Source organism: Rhincodon typus, chromosome 6 (assembly GCF_021869965.1).
Source record: "Rhincodon typus isolate 14 chromosome 6, sRhiTyp1.1, whole genome shotgun sequence".
Taxonomy (NCBI): domain Eukaryota; kingdom Metazoa; phylum Chordata; class Chondrichthyes; order Orectolobiformes; family Rhincodontidae; genus Rhincodon; species Rhincodon typus.
Window position 1 is genome coordinate 7,316,265 of NC_063337.1, and position 22,083 is coordinate 7,338,347.

The 22,083-nt window shown below is 43.6% G+C and overlaps 1 protein-coding gene across 1 annotated transcript in view; it reads right to left on the minus strand.

The window, feature by feature from the left end:
- LOC125483378 (cytotoxic T-lymphocyte protein 4-like) overlaps positions 1–18,563 on the minus strand; it is a 23,793-nt gene extending 5,230 nt beyond the window's left edge. The window contains exons 1-2 of the mRNA XM_048598392.1: positions 18,482–18,563; positions 403–765 (exon numbers count right to left, since the gene is read on the minus strand). Of these exons, the coding sequence (XP_048454349.1) occupies positions 403–765; positions 18,482–18,536 (418 nt within the window). The 5' untranslated portion in view covers positions 18,537–18,563. The remainder of the gene's footprint in view (positions 1–402; positions 766–18,481) is intronic.
- Positions 18,564–22,083: the final 3,520 nt, after the last annotated feature.

Sequence of the window (22,083 nt, forward strand, 5' to 3'; positions counted from 1 at the left end):
TGGAGTACCCTCTTCCCTACCTCACATTCTTCCTCTGAGATGGTGCCCAGAATCCTTCTTCTTTGACCAAGCTATTGGTCATCTGATTTAATGTGTTCCTTATGTGGCTTGGGGTCATATTTTACTTCATGACCCCTTTGAAGCACTGCATTGATCATTCTATTATGTTGTAAGCACTGCCTAAACATACGCTGTTGTTATGGCCTGATAGAACCTTGGCTAACTTTTCAACAGCTGGGCTGCTATATCAATCTAATTTCACTTGTACTCTTTACAACATCACGCTGTAGTTCTTCACCTTTTACTTGGGTTCTCGACAAAAATAGAGCTAAAGATTTATCAAGGATGAAGCGTGCTCTGTATAAACACAGAAAGAAGTACTACACTCTCTGTTTTACTCACCGTGCACTGTTAATCTGGTTCCCTCTCCATATCCAGTCACATGAGGTGGAGGTAGAGAGACTGATACCTCGCAAACGTAAACGCCGGAGTCATTCAGTGTCAGATTGTCAATGATCAGGATGCTATAAACTTTGGAGAGATTGCCACGCACGTACAGGTGGTTATCTTGACTGGACAGGGACGTGGAGTCCTTTGAAAAGGCCAGGATTGGCTGATCCCACCTGTCACCTTTGTACCAGTACATGTCTGTGTGTTCAGGAGTCCCTCTGTGGTAATTGGCCTCACAGGCAATCATGGCTGCCATTCCAACCGACGCGTTGATTTCTCTGGGATGCTGTGACACCGAAACCTTGTCTTTGTCACCTGAGAAGGCAAGCAGTGAAGAGAGGGAAGGAACTTTGAGTAGGCTTTGAGATAGCAAGAACTTCAGATGCTGAAGTCAGAGACAACAGAGTGTGGTGCTGGATGAACACAGCAGGCCAGGCAGCATCAGAGGAGCAGGAAAGTTGATGTTTGGCCATTTCTGAAAAAGGGCCCTGACCCGAAACATCAACTTTCCCGTTCATCTGATGCTGCTTGGCCTGGTGTGTTCCTCCAGCTCTACACTGTGTTATCTTTGAGTAGCGTGTCCTTTTTCACTTACACACATGCACACACTCACACACGTTCTCTCTCTCACACACATTCTCACACACACACGCACAAACACTCACACGCACAAACACTCACACACACACACACACCACAAATGTGCACACTCATATGCACACACACAAATACACGCGCAGACACACATAAACATACACAACATAAACACACACAAACACAAAGACAAATATGCACACACACACATGTGCACGCACATGCGCACACACAGATATGCACGCACACAACACATGCACATGCAACACATACACATATGCGCAGCACACATACAGACACACACACCCCGAATGGCTTTTTCTACCATCAAATCACCCATGTGACCATAAGAAACAGGAACAGGACTAGGCCATTCCGCCCTTTGACCCTGCTCCAATGTTCTTTTTGTCCACTTTTCTGCATCTTCTCCATAACCCTTGATCTTCCGTGGTATTTTTCTGTGGTATTTTTCATCTATAAATCACCCATGTTTCCAATTGTTCCATTTACGTGCAGAAATCATTAAAGGCTTGAACCAGTGTTTCCAATCAAACATTGACAGCTAATGGGCAGATGCCCAGTGCCTGCTGAGTTCTGATGAAGGATCACTGGACTTGAGAAGTTACCTCTGTTCCTCTCTCCACAGATGCTGCCAAACTTGCTGAGTTTCTCCAGGACTTGCCATTTCTGACTACAACCTGTCTTTATTTACAATCACAGCCTGAAAGAAGAAAGGAAGGACTTGCCTTCATGTAGCACCTTTCATCACCTCGGGAGCCTAGAGGTATAATAAATCATGAGGGACATGGATAGGGTGAATAGTCAAAGTCTTTTTTCCCAGGGTAGGGGTGTCCAAAACTAGAGGGCATAGGTTTAAGGTGAGTGGGATAAGATTTAAAAGGGACCTAAGTGGTAACTTTTTCATGCAGAGGGTGGAATGAGCTGCCAGAGGAAGTGGTGAATGTGGGTACAGTTACAACATTTAAATGACATCTGGATGGGTATATGAATAGGAAAGGTTTAGATGGATATGGGCCAAATGCTGGCAAATGGGACTAGATTAACGTAGGATATCTGGTTGGCATGGACATGTTGGGCCGGAGGGTCTGATTCCATGCTGTACAACTCTATGATTTTATAACTGTCTGTGTGAAGTTTGCATGTTCTCCCCGTGTCTGCGTGGGCTTCCTCCGGGTGCTCCGGTTTCCTCCCACAGTCCAAAGATGTGCAAGGTAGGTGGATTGGCCATGGCAAATGCAGAGTTGTGGAGATAGGGCCTGGATGTGAGTGGAATGCTGATCAAAGGGTCGGTGCAGACCTGATGGGCCAAATGGCCTCATTCCGCACTGTAGCGGTTCTGTTCTGCATTCTAAATCTTCTGTCCTACAAGTGACTGCAGATCAACAGCAATGTAGTTGACTCTTATCTGTTGTTGGTCAATAAATGCTGGTCTAGTTAGTGCTGCCCACATCCCACAAACAAATAAAAAATGTACAAAGCTGAGGGTGTCAGCCTAGATGATGCATTTGAGTAAAAGTGCACAATTGACCGACAATGAGAACTGAAGCAAAGGGTTTCATTTGTAAGGTGAAAGATCATCAAAGGTTCACTCTCAAATAGATACATCTGAATGAATGACAGCTTTTTTTAAAATTACCGTTAGATATTTTCACCAGATCTACATAACATACATTACAAATGAGCCTTTCCCTTCTATGTAGGGCATTTATTAAAAAGAATTGTTACATTTCAGAAAGCTCCTTAACTGGCATTGTCATTAATGAAAGTATTTGTTCTCTTGGCTTCCTGGTTAAATAATAAGAATCTTACCAAGAGGTCATGGTTCGATATTCTAGCTTTTGAATAAGCCAACCAATTAGCCCGAATTCTTGCTGAGGAACCCTGTATCTATTTCAAATATTCATTTAATTCCTCTTTGAAAGCCATTCTTGAGTCTGTACTCATTGTCCTTTCAGCAGTGCATTCCAGATCATAACTCACTGCTTTAAAAAGAAATTGTGTTTTCTTTAAAAAAAAAACACTGCTGCCTAAACCTCTCACTTTGATAGGAATACGGGGCTTAGGAAGCTGATGTAGCCATCCAGCCAGTTAAGACTGCTCTGCCATTCAGTAGGATCATGGCTGATACCAGCTCCACTTTCTTGTCTGCACCCCTTGACTCCCTTAGCTATCAAAAATCTGTCTGTTGTAATATGATGTGATGCCTAGCACTGCCACTGTGTTATATTCTGGGCCCTCCTGGTAGCTTAGAATACTGTCACCAATCCTTCTTCTGAGGCTGGTCTGTTTAATGGAAGGGGCAGAAGTTTAGATGGGATGTGAGGAGAATTGTTTTTCACCCAGAGGGTGTTGGGAATCTGGAACTCACTGCTTGTAAGGGTGGTAGGGGCAGAAACCCTCATAAAATTTAAGGAAGTATTTGAACGTGCACTTGCGATGCCAAAGAATACAAGGCTATGGGCCAAGTACTGGAAAATGGGACTAGAATAGTTAAGTGGTTGTTTGGAAGAAGGCGTTTGGCACATGTAGTGATTATAATGAGATCAGCCGGGTGGACCTCACAGAATATGAGTTCCACCTGGAATATGATTGGGGCTGTTAATCTGGTCCAATCAGGGAGCCCTGGCTGACAAATATAAACAGGAGTGTCAGAGGTTCTGCTCACTCTGAGGGAGCTGGATCAGTGTTAGGGACTCTCCACATGTAAATAAAGGGGTGACAGGTGACAGGTGACAGGTGACAGGTGACGGGTGACGGGTGACAGGTGACGGGTGACAGGTGACAGGTGACAGGTGACAGGTGACAGGATACTGGCCTGTTTGGAGTTATTTCAGTGGTAACGAGAGAATAGCATGCTCCTGAAGAAATTCTCTCACAGCAGTTGACTTTGAGTTGGGGTAAGTATTTCTGGCATGATGCCATTATTTGGGAAGATTGACTCACTTAATTCTGCTATTGAAGACTGGGCCCAGTATGTGGAAAGAATGTGATATTTTTTCCAGGTGAGTAACACTGGGGCAGATGAAAAACAATGAGTAATTTTCCTGACAGCTTGTGGACCTGTAGCTTTTTCAGTTATTAGGGGCCTAACTTTCCCTGAGACACCAGATACTAAAACATTTCAAAAGTTGATGGATCTAGTTAAGGAATATTACAACCCCAAGCTTCCTCTAATTCTGAGATGCCATCGGTTTTACTCAGCAATTCAAGAACCAGGTGAAGAGTTGCATTGGGATTTTTGACTAGGTTAAGACAACTGGCAGAGGCATTTGACTGTAGTTTAACCCTTAATGAGATGCTGAGAGGCCGTTTGGTATGTGAGATTAATGATGTAACCATGCAAAGCCCAACTGGATTTCAAAAAGACACTACAACTGGCTTTATCATTGGAAAATGCAGCAAGTGGACCTTATGAGTTGCAGGGTATTTCGATGGAAGTGGACATCCTCGCCAGGCTGTCTGAGCTTGGGGAACACCACTTGAGTGAAGGCAGTTGCATAGCCTTACTCAGGACATCACCTAAACAGAGGGGCTCTTGGTCAGCACACTGCAAAACTCCGAAACAAAGTTAAGCCGCAGGCAAATGGTTAAAATTTTCTTAAGGATCTGAACCAGCAAGCTATTGTATTTGTGGGACTTGAAACAGTAAAAGAGTCACACCGGACCTAAATTGAGTAGGAGATCTCATAGGCCGGTATCCAAGAAAGTGCACATCCTGGAAAGTCTACCTGCATCTGGTTTGGAACAATTAAACTGCTTAGCAACATCCACATCAGAACCAATTAAAATAAATGCCAGACATGGGGTGGGAGGAGGATGAAACAGCATCAGGAACTCCAGTGCTGGACACAAGACTCTGCTAAGTGAGAGAGACAGTTTACTTCAGAGGATGAAGTTTGATGGAGGAACCGTGGGAATGGCTCTGCCTGGGTAAGAAGCATGGTTGACATGAGGTCAGGTCCAGAGATGTATAAAGTTCAGGTAGGTACGATGGACCTGAACAAGCTCGTGGACCATATGAGAGCTGCAAAATTGCAGATGGCATGGGATCAAAATGTGCCCAGCTCCTCGACAGCCTATCTCACTGTTCTAGAACCTGTGGGATCTCCCTGTCCATCGAGTGTTGAAGATGCCTCAGAATCTGAGATGGACATTGTGAATGTCACAGCCTTGATGCCTTTGTCACCTGAAGAAGAGAATGAATTTCTTCCAAGATGGTCTGGGCACAAAAGGCGAGCTACTGTGTGTTACATGCTGGCCCTATCAGAGGCAGGGTTGGAAGAACCTGACCCAGCACCAAAACGCCCCAGGAGGAGCTACAATCAAGAAAGAACTGGCCTATTTCTTCGGACTCAGAGGGGGAAGGATGTAATGGTTGTAACAAGTTCAGCAGGTGGAGCTCTGAGTGGGGCTGTTAATCTGGTCCAATCAGGGAGCCCTGGCTGACAGATATAAACAGGAGTATCAGGCATCCCATTCATTCTGAGAGCTGGCTCTGAGGAAGCTGGATCAGTGCCAAGGACTCTCTATGTGTGTAAATAAAATGTGACTTGGTGACAGGATACCAGCCTCGGTGGAGTTAATTCAGCACACTTGCCTTCATTGGTCAGAACATTGAGTAAAAGAGTTGGGATGTCATAGTGCGGTTGTACAGGACTTTGGCGAGGCCACTTTTAGAATACTGTGTACAATTCTTCCGTAGGAAGGATGCTGGTAAACTTGAGAGGGTGCAGAAAAGATTTACAAGGACGTTGCTGGGATTGGAGGGTTTGAACTTTAGGGAGAGGCAGAATGTGCTAGGGCTTTTTTCTCTGGCATCAGAGGACCTTATAAAATCATGAGGGACATGGATAGGGTGAACAGCCAAGGTCTTTTTCCCAGGGTAGGGGAGTCCAAAACTAGAGGGCATAGGTTTAGGGTGAGAGTAGAAAGATTTAAAAAGGGTGTCAGAGGTAACTTTTTCACGCAGAGGATGGTGTGTGTATGGAACGAGCTGTCAGAGGAAGTGGTGGAGGCTGGTACAATTGCAACATTTATAAGGCACCTGGATGGGTACATGAAGGTTTAGATTGATATGGACCAAATGCTGGCAAAGGGGTCCAGGTCAGATTGGGAAAGCAGGTCGGTGCGGATGAGTTGGACCAAAGGGTCTGTTCCCGTGCTGTACATCTCAATGACTCGATGTGTCTCTGACTGTATGTCTCTGAGTCTGTGGTACAGACTTGATGGGCCAAGAGGCCTTTCTCTGTGCTCTAGACTTCTAGGACTCTGGATGTTTTCAAATTGTGTGCAGTGAAGGATGGACCACGAGTAAGTCTGAACCGAAGGGGCTCTTATCATTGTTAACAAGATGCAGTTTTCACATAACAGTATTTATAAACAGGTTACACCAGCTCTGAAACATGTTAGTAACTTTTGACATGACATAAAGAAGACATGCTGTGTCTGCATTAGGAGACCACGTTAGAGCTCAGCTGACTAATTCTCCACCTAAAGGCTGGTGTGACATTACCAGACTGAGCAGAGCTCAGTGTGATTCAAACATTAACCCTTTCGCAACAATTGCCTTATACAACACTGCCCAATTCAGGCAATGAGTGGTGAAAGAAATCCAATAAGTGAAATGCGTATTCAGTGGTTGGAATGTAGAACTCTGTGATAAGAAATAATTGTGACAAATAACACAAATTTATTTGAGGAGGACGCTGGATAAATACATAAGGGAGAAAGTAGTTGGGAGAGAGTGCGCGATGAAGTAGAGCGGGTGGAAGGTCAGGAAGTGGCAGTAACCATTTGAGCCAAGTGGCCAGTCTCTGTGCTGTACGTCCTAATAAGAAAAATGACCCTAACTAACCACAGGTACCCTACTATAATATTCCACACAAACACAAGAACTAAACCACAAGTGAAAAAAATAATGGTTTTGGTTTCAGAAGTACTTGGCCACTGAATCAAGCCTGGGATTCATCTCTTCTCTCTTCTTGGCAGCATGAATGAATATAGCACCTTTCAGTGACCTCCAGCTCCATGCCATAACTGAGGTGGTAGCATCTAGTCAAGGATTACACACAATGCCAAGGGAGCAAGCCTTCCAAATTCCTTCAAATGTGCCGTCCTCACCTAAAACAAAGTTCAATTCCCCACAGGACAGGGAGATTAGCAGAGCATCATATAAGTCAAATCACAGGAGGAGGCTATTAGGCCTATTTGACATGAATAGGAAAGGTTTGGAGGGCAGGCAGGTGGGACTGGTTTAGTTTGGAATTATATTAGACATAGAGTGGTTGGACCGAAGGGTCTGTTTACGTGCTGTATAACTCTATGATCCTTGCCAGCTTTTCGGTGGACCTATCTAATCGGTCACACTATTTGTTTTAGATTTTCCTGTTCTCTCTCACCGCGTCAGGGGTCACGTCAGAAGAGTGAGAATGAATAGGCAGGTATAAAATCCTGGATGAGCTGGTATAGGGGCACGTGTTAGAGATCTAATTCCATCACCAGCGGTAACTCACTGACACCTCAAGCCTCAAATGAGACTCTCCTTAACATGATGAATGAGTCATTATCTGAGTGGTGAAACTTTGACTCATTTTATAATGGAACAGGAAGCAACTGTGGGCAGTCGGCTCACAGCAGGTTGTGTGTGGGAGAAGAATGTTAACAAATTAGATAGCTCTTCCAAAGAGCTGGCATAGACACGGTGGGATGAATGGGCTCCTCCTCTGCTGTATGCCTAGTGCATTTAAAACAGAGATAAGGATGAATTTCTTCTCTGAGGGTAGAGAATCTGTGGGATTCATTCCCAACGAGGGCTGTTGAGGCTGGGTCATTATGGATATTCAAGGCTGAGAGAAACAGATTTTTAATCGGGAAGGGAATCAAGGGTTATGGGGAAAAGGCAGGAAAGTGGAGTTGAGGATTATCAGATCAACCATGATCTCATTGAATGGTGGAGCAGGCTCAATGGGCTGAATGGTCTACTTCTGCTCCAGTCTTATGGTTTTACGTCTCTATGGTTTATGGGGAATTGAATGTGGTGCTCAGGTAAAGGTGTTGTGTTTTAAGGAATTTGGGGTCCATTTATGCTGCCCATTCCTGAGACATTAGAGTCAACGCTGGCTTTGATTGATGGTGTAAAGCAGGCGATATCAGATTTAGTAGTTGTGATACATCTCCTCTTATTGTCAATGCCATTCGTAGATACAGAATGACTTGCGTTCTTATTGCATCATTCATGGGCTCAAGATGTCCCAAAGTGTCATAGCGTCATAGAGTCACACAGCACGGAAACAAACCTTTCGGTCCAACCAGTCCATGCCAACCATAATCCCAAACTAAACAAGTTCCACCTGCCTGCCCTTGGCCCATATTCCTCCAAACCTTTTTTTATTCATGTACTTATCTTTTAAACATTGTAACTGTACCTGCATCCCCCACTCACTCTGTAAGTTCGTTCCACAAGCGAACCACTCTCTATGTAAAAAAAGTTGCCCCTCATGTCTTTTTTAAATCTTTCTCCTCTCACCTTAAAAATATGCCCCCGAGTCTTGAAATCCCCAACCTTAGGGGAAAGACACCTACCATTCACCTTATCTATACCCTTCTTGATTTTATAAACCCCTATGCAGTCACCCCTCAATCTCCTACAGTCCAGTTAAAAAGTCCCAGCCTTTCCAGTCTATTTTTATAACTCAAACCCTCCATTCCTGGCAACATCCTGGTAAATCTTTTCTGAACCCTCTCCTGTTTAATAATATCCTTCCTATAGCAGGGTGACTGGAACTGGACACAGTACTGCAGAAGAGACCTCACTGCCAATTCACTACTTTTCAGTCTCAGTCACCGCTGTAACCGATCAATTGCAGAAACCACACTTTGTGCAGCTCATTCAGGTTATGATCTTTGCAGGGAGTGCCAGCCCATTCTATTACCCAGTGCACTACAAGGCCTCTGTTTTCATACTATCACCAAGTCAAAATGATCCCCATAGAATCATTTTAGTTAAACTGACAAGGAAGATAATATTGCAAGCTCTGTGCAGTTTGTGGTCGCCTTATCTGAGGAGGGAATGCGACAAAGGTTTACCAGACTGATTCCCAGGATGGTAGGACTGATGCATGAAGAGAGAGTGGATCGGTTAGACTGAGGGTTATCTCTGTAAAACCTATAAAGTTTTAACAAGACTAGACAGGGTGAATGCAGGAGGGATGTTCCTGATGACTGGAGAGTCTACAACCAGGGGTGACAATCTAAGGATATAGGTTTTTTTTAATTTATTCATTTGTGGGATGTGGGTGTTGCTGGCTGGCCAGCATTTCTTGCTCATCCCTAGTTGCCCTTGAGAAGGTGGTGGTGAGCTGCCTTTTTGAACCGCTGCAGTCCTCCTGCTGTGGGTTGACCCACAATGCTGTTAGGGAGGGAATTCCAGGATGGGTAGGCCATTTAGGATTGAGATGAGCCTGTGGAATTCACTGCCCAGAAAGCAGTTGATGGAGTCAAGAAGTTAGATATAGTCCTTAAGGGATCAAAGGGTATGAGGAGAAAGCAGGAACAGGGCACTGAGTTGGATGAGTAGGCTTTAAGAGCAGAATGTCCTATTCCTGCTCCTATTTTCAATATATCTATGTCTGTTTCTACAGGCATTCCTCTAATTTACAAGGAGATCCTGCTTGAGGAACCTAATTCCAAATGCTAATATTCCAAAGTAACGAAGTGGAGCTCCTAGGTTTCAAATTGTCCTCATGATTTGAATGCTGAGTCAACTGATGGATAATAAATTATTTCCCTAAACTCCGCCTTGTCTCTCTCTCTTTCTCTCTCCTTTCTCAGGGCATTACAGAAGCTCAGTTGCTCACTGTCTTGTTTTCTAGTCAGACAGTTGTGGGTTTAATTCGCGCCCCAAGGATTGGCACTCGGATAGAGGGCCGACAGAATGGTGAACTGTCAGAGGGACCGTCTTTCGGGTGTAAGTTTGAACTGAGGCTCTGGCTGTCCTCCCAGGCTCAAGTTGAAAGACCTTCTGATTGCTCCAGCTAATACTGATCCTTCAGTCAACACCTTGTCCATATCATATTGATGCTTGGCAGAGCTTGTTGTGTACAAATTTGTTGCTACTTTTGCTACAGTAAACAGAATTATTTCATAGGTTGGGGAGTGCTTTTGAAAGTCCTGGGGTTTTGTCTGGCTGGATAGAAGTACAAATCTTCACTTTTTTGTTGACACACCTCTTTGACGGGACTTTCATTCACCTGCAAATCATTCACCTTCAGCAGCTTGGCATCCAGTTTTGTTTGATAGCATTGCTGTGAAGCACTTTGGGATGTTTCATTTCATGCAAGATGCTTTTGTCGTAAGAGCTCAGGTGGTAACTCTTTACTGACTTCACCAGGGGAAATGACTCCTTTCTGGATCTTTAACTGAGCACAGAATGATTATGATTCTGAAGGAGGCCATTCAGCCCCGTTGTGCCTTCCCCACTACCTAGTGCCACCTTTCCCCCCAAAACAAAACACCCAGTGCCCTCTTGAATACCCCAGTTGAAACAGCCACCAGGACGTGCATTCCAGACCCTCGCTACTTGCCATGTGAGAAAAGCTTTTTCTGTCGTTACCCTTTGTTTGCACATCACTTTAACCGTATGCCGTTTTGTTCTTGCATCTTTTACAAGCGGAAACAATTTCATCTTATCCACTCTGTCCAGCCCACTCATGATTTTGAAAACCTCTATCAGATCTCTTAGCCTTCTCCCCTCAAGGAAGAACAATCCCAACGTCTTCAAACGATCTTCATAACTGAAGTTTAGAGTCACAGAGATCTACAGCACAGAGACAGTCCCTTCAGCCCATCGGGTCTGCACTAGCCAAAAACAGCCACCTAACTATTCTAATCCCATTTTCCAGCACTTGGCCCCTGACATTCGCAAGTACTTCTTCAGTGCTATCAGGGTTTCTACCTCTACCAGCCCTGAAAGGCAGCGGGTTCCAGATTCTCATTGCTCTCTAGAGGAAAAAGTTTCCTTACATCACCTCTAAACCTCCTGCCCCTAACCTTAAATCTATGCCCCTTGGTTATTGATCCCTCTGCCAAGGGGTAAGTTTCCTCCTGTCTGCCCTATCTATGCCCCTCATCATTTTAAAAATCTCAATCGTGTCTCCCCTCTGCTCCAAGGCAATCAAACTCAATCTGTTCAATATCTCCTTGTAACTGAAACTCTCCAGTCCAGGCAATATCCTGGCAAATCCCCCTATTAAGTGCTATCTCATCCCTTCAATAATTTGGTCTCTAGAATTGCATACAATACTCCAGCTGTGGTCTAACTAACCTTTCACACAGTTCCAGCATAACCGGCTTGCTCTTAAACTTGGTGCCTTTGTTAATAAAGGCAAGAATCCCATATGCCATCTTAGCCACTTTATTAACCTATCCTGCTACCTTAAAGGATCAGTGTCCATGCACACCGAGGTCCCTGTGATCATTGGGACTTCCCATGGGTCCTACAGTTCATCATATATTCCCTTGCATCATTTCATACTTATTCAGATTAAATTCCATTTGCTACTGATCAGCCAATCTGACCAGCCTGTCTACTTTCCTCCTGTAGTCTAAGGCTATGCTGCTGACTGTTTACCATCCCACCGATTTTTGTGCCATGTGTGAACTTACTGATCAACCTTGCTACATTCAAGTCTAAATCATTTTTATAAACCACAAACAGCAAGGGCCCCCAACACTGATCCCTGTGGAATCTCACTGGACACAGGTTTTTACCTTCACTGCAAGTCTGCCATGTGGGACCTTATCAAAAGCCTTGCTGAAGTCCAAATAGACTACATCAAAAGCATTATCCTCATCTATACGCCTAGTCATAGAGTCATAGAGGTCTACAGCATGGAAACAGGCCCTTCAGCCCAACTTGTCCAGACCACCCACTTTTCACAACTAAACTAGTCCCATTTGCCTGTGTTTGCTCCATATCCCTCCATACCTATCCCATCCATGTGCCTGTCTAAATGTTTCTTAAATGACAAAATTGTACTTGTTTCTACCACTACCTCTGGCAGCCTGTTCCAGATACTCACCACCCTCCGTGTGAAACAATTGCCCCTCTGGATCCTTTCGTATCTCTCCCCTCTCACCTTAAACCTATGACCTCGAGTTTTAGACTCACCAAAGTCTTATACAACTGCAACAAGACGTCCCAACTTCTGTACTCAATGGTGAAGACTCTGACCAATAAAAGCAAGCGTACTGAAAGCCTTCTTCACTGCCGTGTTTACCTGTGACTCCACTTTCAAGGAGCTATGAACCTGTGTCCCTAGGTCTTTTTGTTCTGTAACACACCCCAGGGCCCTACCATTGACTGTGTAAGTCCTGTCCTGGTTTGACCCATCAAAATGCAACAAATTGCATTTATCTAAGTTATTCTCCATTAAATTATATACCAAGTCACCTTTTCAAAAAAATTCAGTCAGGTTGGTCCAACATGACCTCCCTTTAACAAAACCATGCTGACCTTGATGAACCCCTGCCTCTGCAACAACAGGTTAATCCTGTCCCTCAGAATTGCTTCCAACAGTTCCCCCAACGCTGAGGTTAGACCGGCCAGCCTGTAGTTTCCTGGTTTATGCCTAACTCCCTTCTTAAATAATGATACAACATTGGCTGTCCTCTGGTCCTCTGACACCTCTCCTGCAGCCAGAGAGGAATTGAAAATTATTACCAGCATCCCAGTTATTTCCTCCCTGGCCTCGCTCAGCAACCTGGATATATTTCATCTAGCCCTGGAGACACTCAGAACCTCTTCCTTGTCTATGCTAATTTCTGTAATTATACCACAGTCCTACTGTCTGATTTCCATACCCAAAACAACCCTTTCACTAGTGACACAAAGTATTCATTTAGAATCCTACCTACATCCTCACCCTCATATGCAAATTACCACTGTAGCCCTTAATGGCTCGTACTCTTTCCCTAGTTATCCTTTTACCCTTAATGTACTTGGAAAATAGCTTAGGGTTTCCTTTATTTTACCTACCACTACCCTTTCATGTCCTCTTTTTCCTCTCCTAATTTCCTTTTTAATATCTCCTGCACTTTCTGTACTCTTCCAGGGTTTCCTCGGAATGTGCCATAAGCCTCCTTTTTTCTCATTATCCATTCCCATACATCTCTCGATATCTAGAGTTCACAAGTTTTTTTTGGCCTCACTCTATTTTTATTGGAGAAGGTTGGCACTGTACTCTCCCTATTTCCTTCATGAATGCATCCCACTGCTCTGACGGAGATGTACCTGAAAGTATCTGCTCCCAGTCCACTTTGGCCAAATCATATCTGATCTTATCAAAATCATTTAGAACTTTGATTTCAGGCCTTGCTTACCCTTTTATTTAACAACACTGAATCTAACAAAGTTATGATCGCTGTCTGCAAATTGCTCCCCAGCTGATACTTCAAAACCACTTACCTGGCTCCATTACCTACGATTAAGTCCAGGACTGTCCCCTGTCTTGTAGGGCCTTCTACAGACTGACTTAAAAAGCTCTCTTGAATGCAGTTTAAGAATTCCGCTCCCTCTAAGCCTTTCACACAATGACTACTCCAGTTAACGTTGGGAGAAGTTGAAATCCTCCGCCATCATTACCCTATTACTTGTAGCCGAAACTGTTCTAAAAAAAATTGCTCCCACACTCTCTCCAATGCATTCTCTTCTATCCTATAATGTGGCACCAACAACTGAACACAGTACTCCAACTGAGGTCTAACAAGTGTCATGTACCAAGTTCACCATCACCTTCTTGCTGGGTGTATTGATGGGTACATTTTAGTCCTGCTTGTGTGGAATCATAATGCTGGGGAGGATGGGATGGAAATTGGTAAGGGAAAGGCAACCAATAAGTTGCTTCTTAATAGGATCATAGAGTTGTACAGCATGGAAACAGACCCTTCAGTCCAACTAGTCCATGGTGACCAGATAGTCTAAATTAACCTAGTTTTGTTTGCCAGCATTTGACCCATATCCCTCTAAACCCTTCCTAATCATATACCCCTTAAATGCCCCTTAAATGTTGTAATTGTACCAACCTCCACCACTTTCTCTGGCAGCTCATTCCATACACGCACCACCCTCTGCGTGAAAAAGTTGCCCCTTATGTCCCCTTTCAAATCTTTCTCCTCTCACCTTCAACCTATGCCTCTAGTTTCTCTCACCCTGGGGAAAAGACCTTTGCTATTCATCCTATCCATGCCCCTCATGATTTTATAAACCTCTATAAGGTCACCCCTCACCCCCTGACGCACCAGGGAAAATAGCCCCAGCCTATTCAGCCTCAACCTATAGCTCAAACCCTCCAACCCTGGCAACGCCCTTTTAAATCTTTTCTGAATCCTTTCAAGTTTCACAACATCTTTCCTATAGCAAGGAGACCAGAAATGAAGGCAAGATTCCAGAAGTGGCCTAACCAATGTCCTGTCCAATATGCAATCTTTGTTCGGGAGCTGGGAGCACTCAAATTGGAAATAATAAAGATTCTGTTAAGGGAGAGGGTTCAGGAAAGATTTTCGAGAATTCTTTCAGGTATTTCATAGACTCCAGTTTTTCTATTTGAGAAAAGTAAACTTATTTGGATGGTTATTTAAACAAAAATGACGTCCAACTGTATGGGGTAAAGGCACGAGATAATAATGCTCATTTGGACAGTCACTGCAGGCACAAAGGGCTGAATGATCTCCATCTGCACCATAACACTTTTGTGATTCTGCGACCATGAGGCAGGGAGTCCAATCAGAGGAAAAGGGAAGAAATCATTCCCAGTTGCAGAAGGATCGAGAACATTGATTCAGCAACATTTGCAGGTAAAGGGATCAGTGCAATTTGGCGTTTGTTGGTTGGCATAGACCCAGTGGGCCAAAGAGCCTGTTTCTATGCTGTGTGACTCTGACAATGATGTGTGGAAAAAAAAACCTTTTGATGCCACAAATGGTTAGGATCTGGAACGCCCTACCTGGGAATGAGGCAGAGGCAGATTCAGTTAAGAATTTGAACATTAACTAAGGGAAAAGAATTTGCAGGCATACAAGGGAAAAAAAACGAGGGAGTGGGTCTAGCTGAATTGCTGTTGCAGAGACGTGGCACTGACATTATTCTGTGTTTTACTAACACTGGATTGAGACAGAGAAGTATAGCATGCAAATTTGTGAAACTTTCCCTATTGGCTGCGTTTTAAGAATTTTAACCATTTATCGGTGGCAAAATTCAACGTGCCACATATTAGAAAGATTATTTCGTGAATCGCTGCTAATATTTACAAACAAAATAATGGTTAAGCATTAATCTGAGTGTGTTAGACATTCCTCTAACATCATCTTGATTTATTATGCGTAACGCTGCCCATGCTGGCACCTTCAACCGCTAACTATTCACCCTTATCTTGTACAGCTCTCTCCTTCCAGGCACTCAGAGTTTCTTTCTACCCAAGCAGTCTAGAAATTACTCAATTCTGGATATCTGTCATCCTGTAAGCAAACTGACTTGAGTTAAAATGCTACCCCACCTACTCACTGAAAGTCTAGCAAATTTCAATTTATTTCCTATTCTCCAGCAGTAGTAAATACAGGACGTTGGGTAAATCTTGGCTGTACTTAACATTTCTAGCCATTTTGATTTTTGTTCACTTTGGTAGAATTAAAAATAAGATGAGATATAAAAATGGGCTAGAGGTCGATTGCTATCCATTTTACACAACTGTACAAAAGAAAAATCTAGCCCAGTGTTTTACGAGCTGCAATCTCTACGTGGATCAGATATTCTGAAGCATTCCTTCACATTTAAAAAGACTTTACTGTATTATCCTGCTGGTCTTTTTAGTTTCTTCTCAAATGTATGAGATTCATTATAACATCTATATTATTTCAATTCAAGTTCAGAAATTGCTCCTGCCAATTAAAATTTTGCCTCATCTGCACATTTAAGTTATGAATTTAATCTAATCTGAATTTAAATTTGCTCTGTTCAAATGCAATACAATTTTAAATTCAGTGTGAATTTAAATTGTGTGATTTGAAAATAATTGTGTGTAACATGAATTTTAATTGACTTGAATTTCAATTTTCTGTGAATTTAATTTGCGTGATTTTGAAATTTTTATTGTGTGCCACATGAATTTAAATTTGCCAGGTGGAGTGGCAGATAGATAGGATAGCGAAGAAGGCATTTGGTATGCTCACCTCTGTTGGACAGTGCATTGAATATAGGAGGCCACGTTGCAGCTGTACAGGGCATTGGTTAGGCCACTTCTGCAGTACTGCGTGCAATTTTGGTCTCCCTCTTATAGGAAGGATGTTGTGAAACTCGAAAGGGCTGGGAAAAGATTTACGAGGATGTTGCCAGGGTTGGAGGGTTTGAGCTATAAGCTGACGCTGAGTAGGCTGGGCTTATTTTCCCTGGAGCATTGGAGGCTGACGTTTGACTTTATAGAGCATTACAAAATCATAAGAGTTATGGATTCGGTAGATAGGCAAGGTCTTGTCCCTGGGGTTCGGGGAGTCTAAAACTAGAGGGCATAGGTTTAAGGTGAGAGGGGAAAGATTTAAAAGGGGACTTACGGGGCAACTTTTTCACGCAGAGGGTGGTGCGTGTATGGAATGAGCTGCCAGCGGAAGTGGTGGAGGCTGGTACAGTTACAACATTTAAAAGGCATCTGGATGGGTACATGAATAGGAAGGGTTTAGAGGGATATGAGCCAAATGCTGGCAAATGGGCTAGATTTATGTAGGATATCTGGTCGGCATGGATGAGTGGACCGAAGGGTCTGTTTCCGTGCTGCACAGCTCTACGACTCTATGACTTGAATTTCAATTTTCTGCAAATTTAAATTGTTAGAAATTAAGAGCATAAGATATAGGAACAGAATGAGGCTATTCGGCCCATTGAGCATGCTCCACCATTTGATCATGTCTGATATGCTTCTCAACCCCATTCTCCTGCCTTCTCAAGGAGATTAGGTTGCTGTATATTAAGCATGCTCATAACAAATCTGTTTCAATAAAGTTATTTTTTGAAGTGGTTTTGTAAAGCTTTGAATGGCATAAAATGTTCCATGAACTTATATTTTGAGATTAACAGTGTTTTGTGGAAGCGCTTGGATGCCTTTCCTTCTGAATGTTTTCAAAATCTTGTTAGACAGTTGAGAGAAGTTGAACTAGGTCACTGGGTTTTATCTACTTTTTACTGTTTGGGCTAATTCGCAATAAACATATTTCAACTCAACCACTGTGACTTGCAACCTACAATTTTTCCAAGTGTTCCAAGCTTCAAGTGTTTTAAACATTTTTTTAATCAGCCTCACGTTGCCTCGTCCTATTTATCTTTGGAACATCCTGCACTCCTAAACCCTGCAAAGCCCTTCGTAACTCCAACTCCAATCTCCTACATGTTCTCCTTTCTCCTTTTACACAACTAGTCATGGAACTAGCAAGTTTCCAAACTTTGCAAGTCCTTCCCTGAAGTACGCTGTCTGTCCAGCTCCCTCTCCACTACAAGACCCTCCTTAAAAATGCTCCTTGATCAAGAATTTTATCACTCTTTCTTCTAGAATGTATCCCTCTGTGCCTGACCATCTATTGTTCTCACAGCTCTGTTAAAATTCACCATAGTCCCAAAGAACCACAGGACTGCTGTCTCATTACAGAGAGACAACAGGCGGTTGGTTTAACCGGAGGGTCATTATGCCACTGGAGAGGGGCAAAGTTGAGAAGACCAGACCTTCGAGATAACCTGAGCTGGTGTGGGGAAGCTCTGTAAGCTGTTTCAGGACAATTTTGACACCAAATGCGCTCAGTAACTGCAAACTGTTATTCAAATAAACAGAGTCAGAGGATTTGAATTTGAAATTTGAATGTGGTTAATAAATCTGGAATTCAGAGCTAGTCCCGTTGATGGTGGTTATGAATCATGGCTCGTTTAATGTCTTTTAGTGAAGGAAATCTGCTATCCTTACGTGGTCTGACCTACATGTGACACCAATGTGATTGATAATGAATGTGCTTCTGAAATGGTCCACGCAAGACACTCAGTTCAGGGGCAACTGGATATGCATAACTAATGCTGATCTTTCCAGCAACACCCACATCCCATGAAACAATAAAGAAAACTGGCCCTCATTTTTTGACCTGAAGAGCTGATTTTGATCGTAACTCTTCAAATAACGTTAAAAAGGAAACTATAAAGAGTTAGTTATGTCAATAATTTTCAGGATGTTGTATCACTTCAAAAGGTTTATTAACTTATTGAAATAAAACATTAACAAAGTAGCAGAAAATACAACGTGGCATTGTACTGCCCCCTCTCAGTGCAATTAGAGACCAGAACAACTCTATTGCGGTTGCATAGTGACGCAAAAAAGTAGGAATTTCCTTTTACCTGCCCAGCAACTAAGTGCAGCCATCAGCACAAGTGACCACTTTAAGGGATGCATGGCCAGTAGAAGGTATTCTTCTCCAGAGCAATTTGTCGAGTTCAGAGATACTTGTCTTCAGACACTGAGACACTGAGAGTGATCAGTTTCGGTGTTCGCAAAAGATGACTTTGTGGTCAGTCATTTCCTTTCAAGGAGAAAAAAGAATCAGTTGAAAACTAAAAAAAAATTTAAATTGTATTGTATATTAAAATTCGTTGAGAGCAATTATCTGAATTAGTTTGAACAGGGATGTAGCAAAAAGATGCATTGCCTATGCACACAAGCATATAGTTACTGATCTACAGAATGATTATTCTTTCTTGGGCCAGAACATGTAGATACAGAGAGGTTGTTTCCTCTTTAGGGAGAATCTAGGACCACGGGGCTTGGAATAAGGGATTGTCCATTGAAGACAGAGATGAGGAGGAATTTCTTCCCTCAGAAGGTAGTGAATTTGTGGAATTGTTTACTGCAGGGGCTGTTGAGGTTGGTTCATTAACTCTATTCAAGGCCGAGATAGATTTTTTTAATCAGGAAGGGAATTAAGGGTTAAGGGCGTAAAGGCAAGAAAGTGGAGTTGAAGATTATCAGATCAACCATGATCTCATTGAATGACAGCGCACTATTGATGGGCTGAGTGGCCGACTTCTGTTCCTGTGTCTTATGAGCTTATTACGAGGGAGGGGAGTGGGTGACTCCAGTCTGCTTCAATAACAAAAGGGTGATTTATTAGGATTAATTTGTGTTCCATCACATTGAGAGATAGTTAGAACGTGTGACAATAATTAACTTATTTCCGCCTGGATTATCTTGATAGATCAGCCTAATGTGTACATCTGTTGGTGGAACAAAAACAGAAGCTGCTGGAAAAACTCAGCAGTTCTGGCAGCATCTATGAAGAAAAACATCAGACTTAATGTTTCAGGTCCGGTGACCCTTCTCCACGACACAACAGTTCTGAGGAAGGGTCATCGGACCCGAAACGTTAACTCTGATTTTTTCTTCACAGATGCTGCCAGACCTGCTGAGCTTTTCCAGCAACTTCTGTTTTTGTTCCTGACTTACAGCATCCACAGTTCTTTCAGTTTTTACATGTATTGGTGGGTTTCTTTAGTGGGGGCCCAGGCTATCATTCAGGGAATGCCTGGAGGAGTGGTGTGCCCATGCTGCCTCCATAGGTTGATGGGGGTGAGGTTGGAAGGAAGTGGTGGTGGGGTGCAAATTGGGGCTTTTAGTTGAGATCAGGAGCCGGGGTAGGTCACAAACCTCAACAGCAAGGCCAACCTGGGCTGAGCATTCCCAATCCCTGAATGAAGCGGCCGATGGCAGGTTGGTTGGGAAAACACGGAGAGATCAGAAAAATGAGAAGAAGTCCGATTTTGAAACTAGGGTTTGAGCGGCAAGATGAGGAGCTCCCTGGGGAGAGTTGAGGGGCCTATTTGCCTGCATTATCGGGTGATTAGTCCCTAATCTCACCTCATTGGTGTGAAGCTGCATGCTAGAAAGAAAGAAGGCCTACTCCCGACAGGGAATTCTGAGTGAGTGGATGGCTGTACCAGTCCATCCATGAAGGTTGGCATCAGACTTGCACCAGCCTTACCCCATCAACATGGCATAGCTACAACTCAACAAGTGGACAATACCATTGTCCACTTTCAATGCCGCACTTTGTATTGTGCAAGTGTCTATAATTGCCCTGTTGCTGCGAGCACACAGTGCCAAGGCACTTTGCCAAGGAGAAATCCATCTCATAGATTGGACTAGGCTGCATCTCAGAGCTCCTCACTTGTTCTCTTAGTGCTCACTCATGCTGTGGATGCTCAGAGCATTTCTGCCTTGCCTTGCCTTCTTTTTAGACTTTGCTGTCTTCACAAACATCCATTCCCTCTACCACCGACGCTCAGTAGCAGCACTGTGTACTATCTGCAAGATGCACTGCAGAAATTCACCAAAGATCCTCAGACAGCACCTTCCAAATCCATGACCACTTCCATCTAGAAGGAAAAGGGCAGCAGACATACGGGAACACCACCACCTTCAAGTTCCCCTCCAAGCCACTCACCATGCTGACTTGGAAATATATCGCCGTTCCTTCACAGTTGCTGGGTCAAAATCCTGGAATTCCCTCCCTAATGGCATTGTGGGTCAACCTACAGCAGGTGGACTGCAGCGGTTCAAGAAGGCAGTTCACCCCCACCTTCTCAACGGGCAACTAGGGATGGGAAAGAAATGTTGCCTAACCAGTGATGTCCATATTCTATGCATGAATAGATAATTTTTTTTATCCATTCACAGGATGAGGGTGTCACTGTCTCGACCAACATTTATTGCCCATCCCTGATTGCCCAGAGGGCAGTTAAGAGTCAACCACATTGCTGTGGGTCTGGAGTCACATGTGGGCCAGACCAGGTAAGGATGGCAGTTTCCTTCCCTAAGGGACATTAGTGAACCAGATGGGTTTTTCCAACAATCGATAATGGATTCATGGTCACCATTAGACTCTTGATTGCAGATTTTTAAAGACAAATTGAATTCAAAATCCACCAACCCCACAATAAAGGGAGGAAATGGTCTAGTGATATTATCACTAGACTATTAATCAAGTGGTTTCGGTAATGATCTGGGGGCCTGGGTCTAAATCCTGTCATGGCAGATAGTGGAATGTTTATTCAATAAAAATTCTGGAATTGAAAGTCTCATGATGGCCATGAAACTATTACTGATTCCTGGGGAATATCCCATCTGGTTCACTAATGACCTTCAGGAAAGAAGCTGCTCTCTTGCCCTGGTGTGGCCTACATTTGTCTCCAGGCTCACAGCAACGTGGCTAACTCTTAACTGTCCTCAGGGCTACTGCCTGATTCGGGACAGGCCTAGCCAGGGATGAATGAATAAAACAGAGTGAAAGTTGGCAGACAGCTGGTAATGTAAAGTAGCAATGACTCTATGAATATGAGCTTGTATTTGCAATGAAGTGTCAGCTGTGCCACCTGTGTGCCCTCAGAGGCTATAATTTTTCATTCCTTTGAACATTGTGGAGGGCAGGCCCTCGTTGGCAGGACTTGACCTGTGCATGCTGGGTTTGGAAAATGGCATCTGTGCCAGAAACCCTGGGAAGGACTGGCAGTGGCTAGTATTTCTGCTGTCGTGAGCACACGATGGCGGGTGTAGTGTGCCATTGAGGTGCAGAATGAGGCAAAGGTTGGAGGATTGAGTGGGATAAGTCACTCATGCACACAGAGAGAAAGCCTTCACAGAGGTCCCCGAAATGGACCCTTATCCAATGTTTAGTAAATGTCAGCGAAGTGTTTCCGTGAGGGATGGATGGGAGCATTTGGGATGGTGAAAGCAGGATGGAGATGGGGTTGGGGTGGTGAGGGAGGGGTGGAAGGAATTGGATGGTCGGGACTGAGAGGAATGTCATGGGAAGGATGGAATGGGATGAGAGGGATGGCAGAGACAATGGAATTAGTTAAGTGTGGCAAAAATGTCAGGAAAAGTTATTTAAAAAACTTGATTTAATCTATTTTTCTAGTAAACCTATTCAATAATGTTAGTACACACC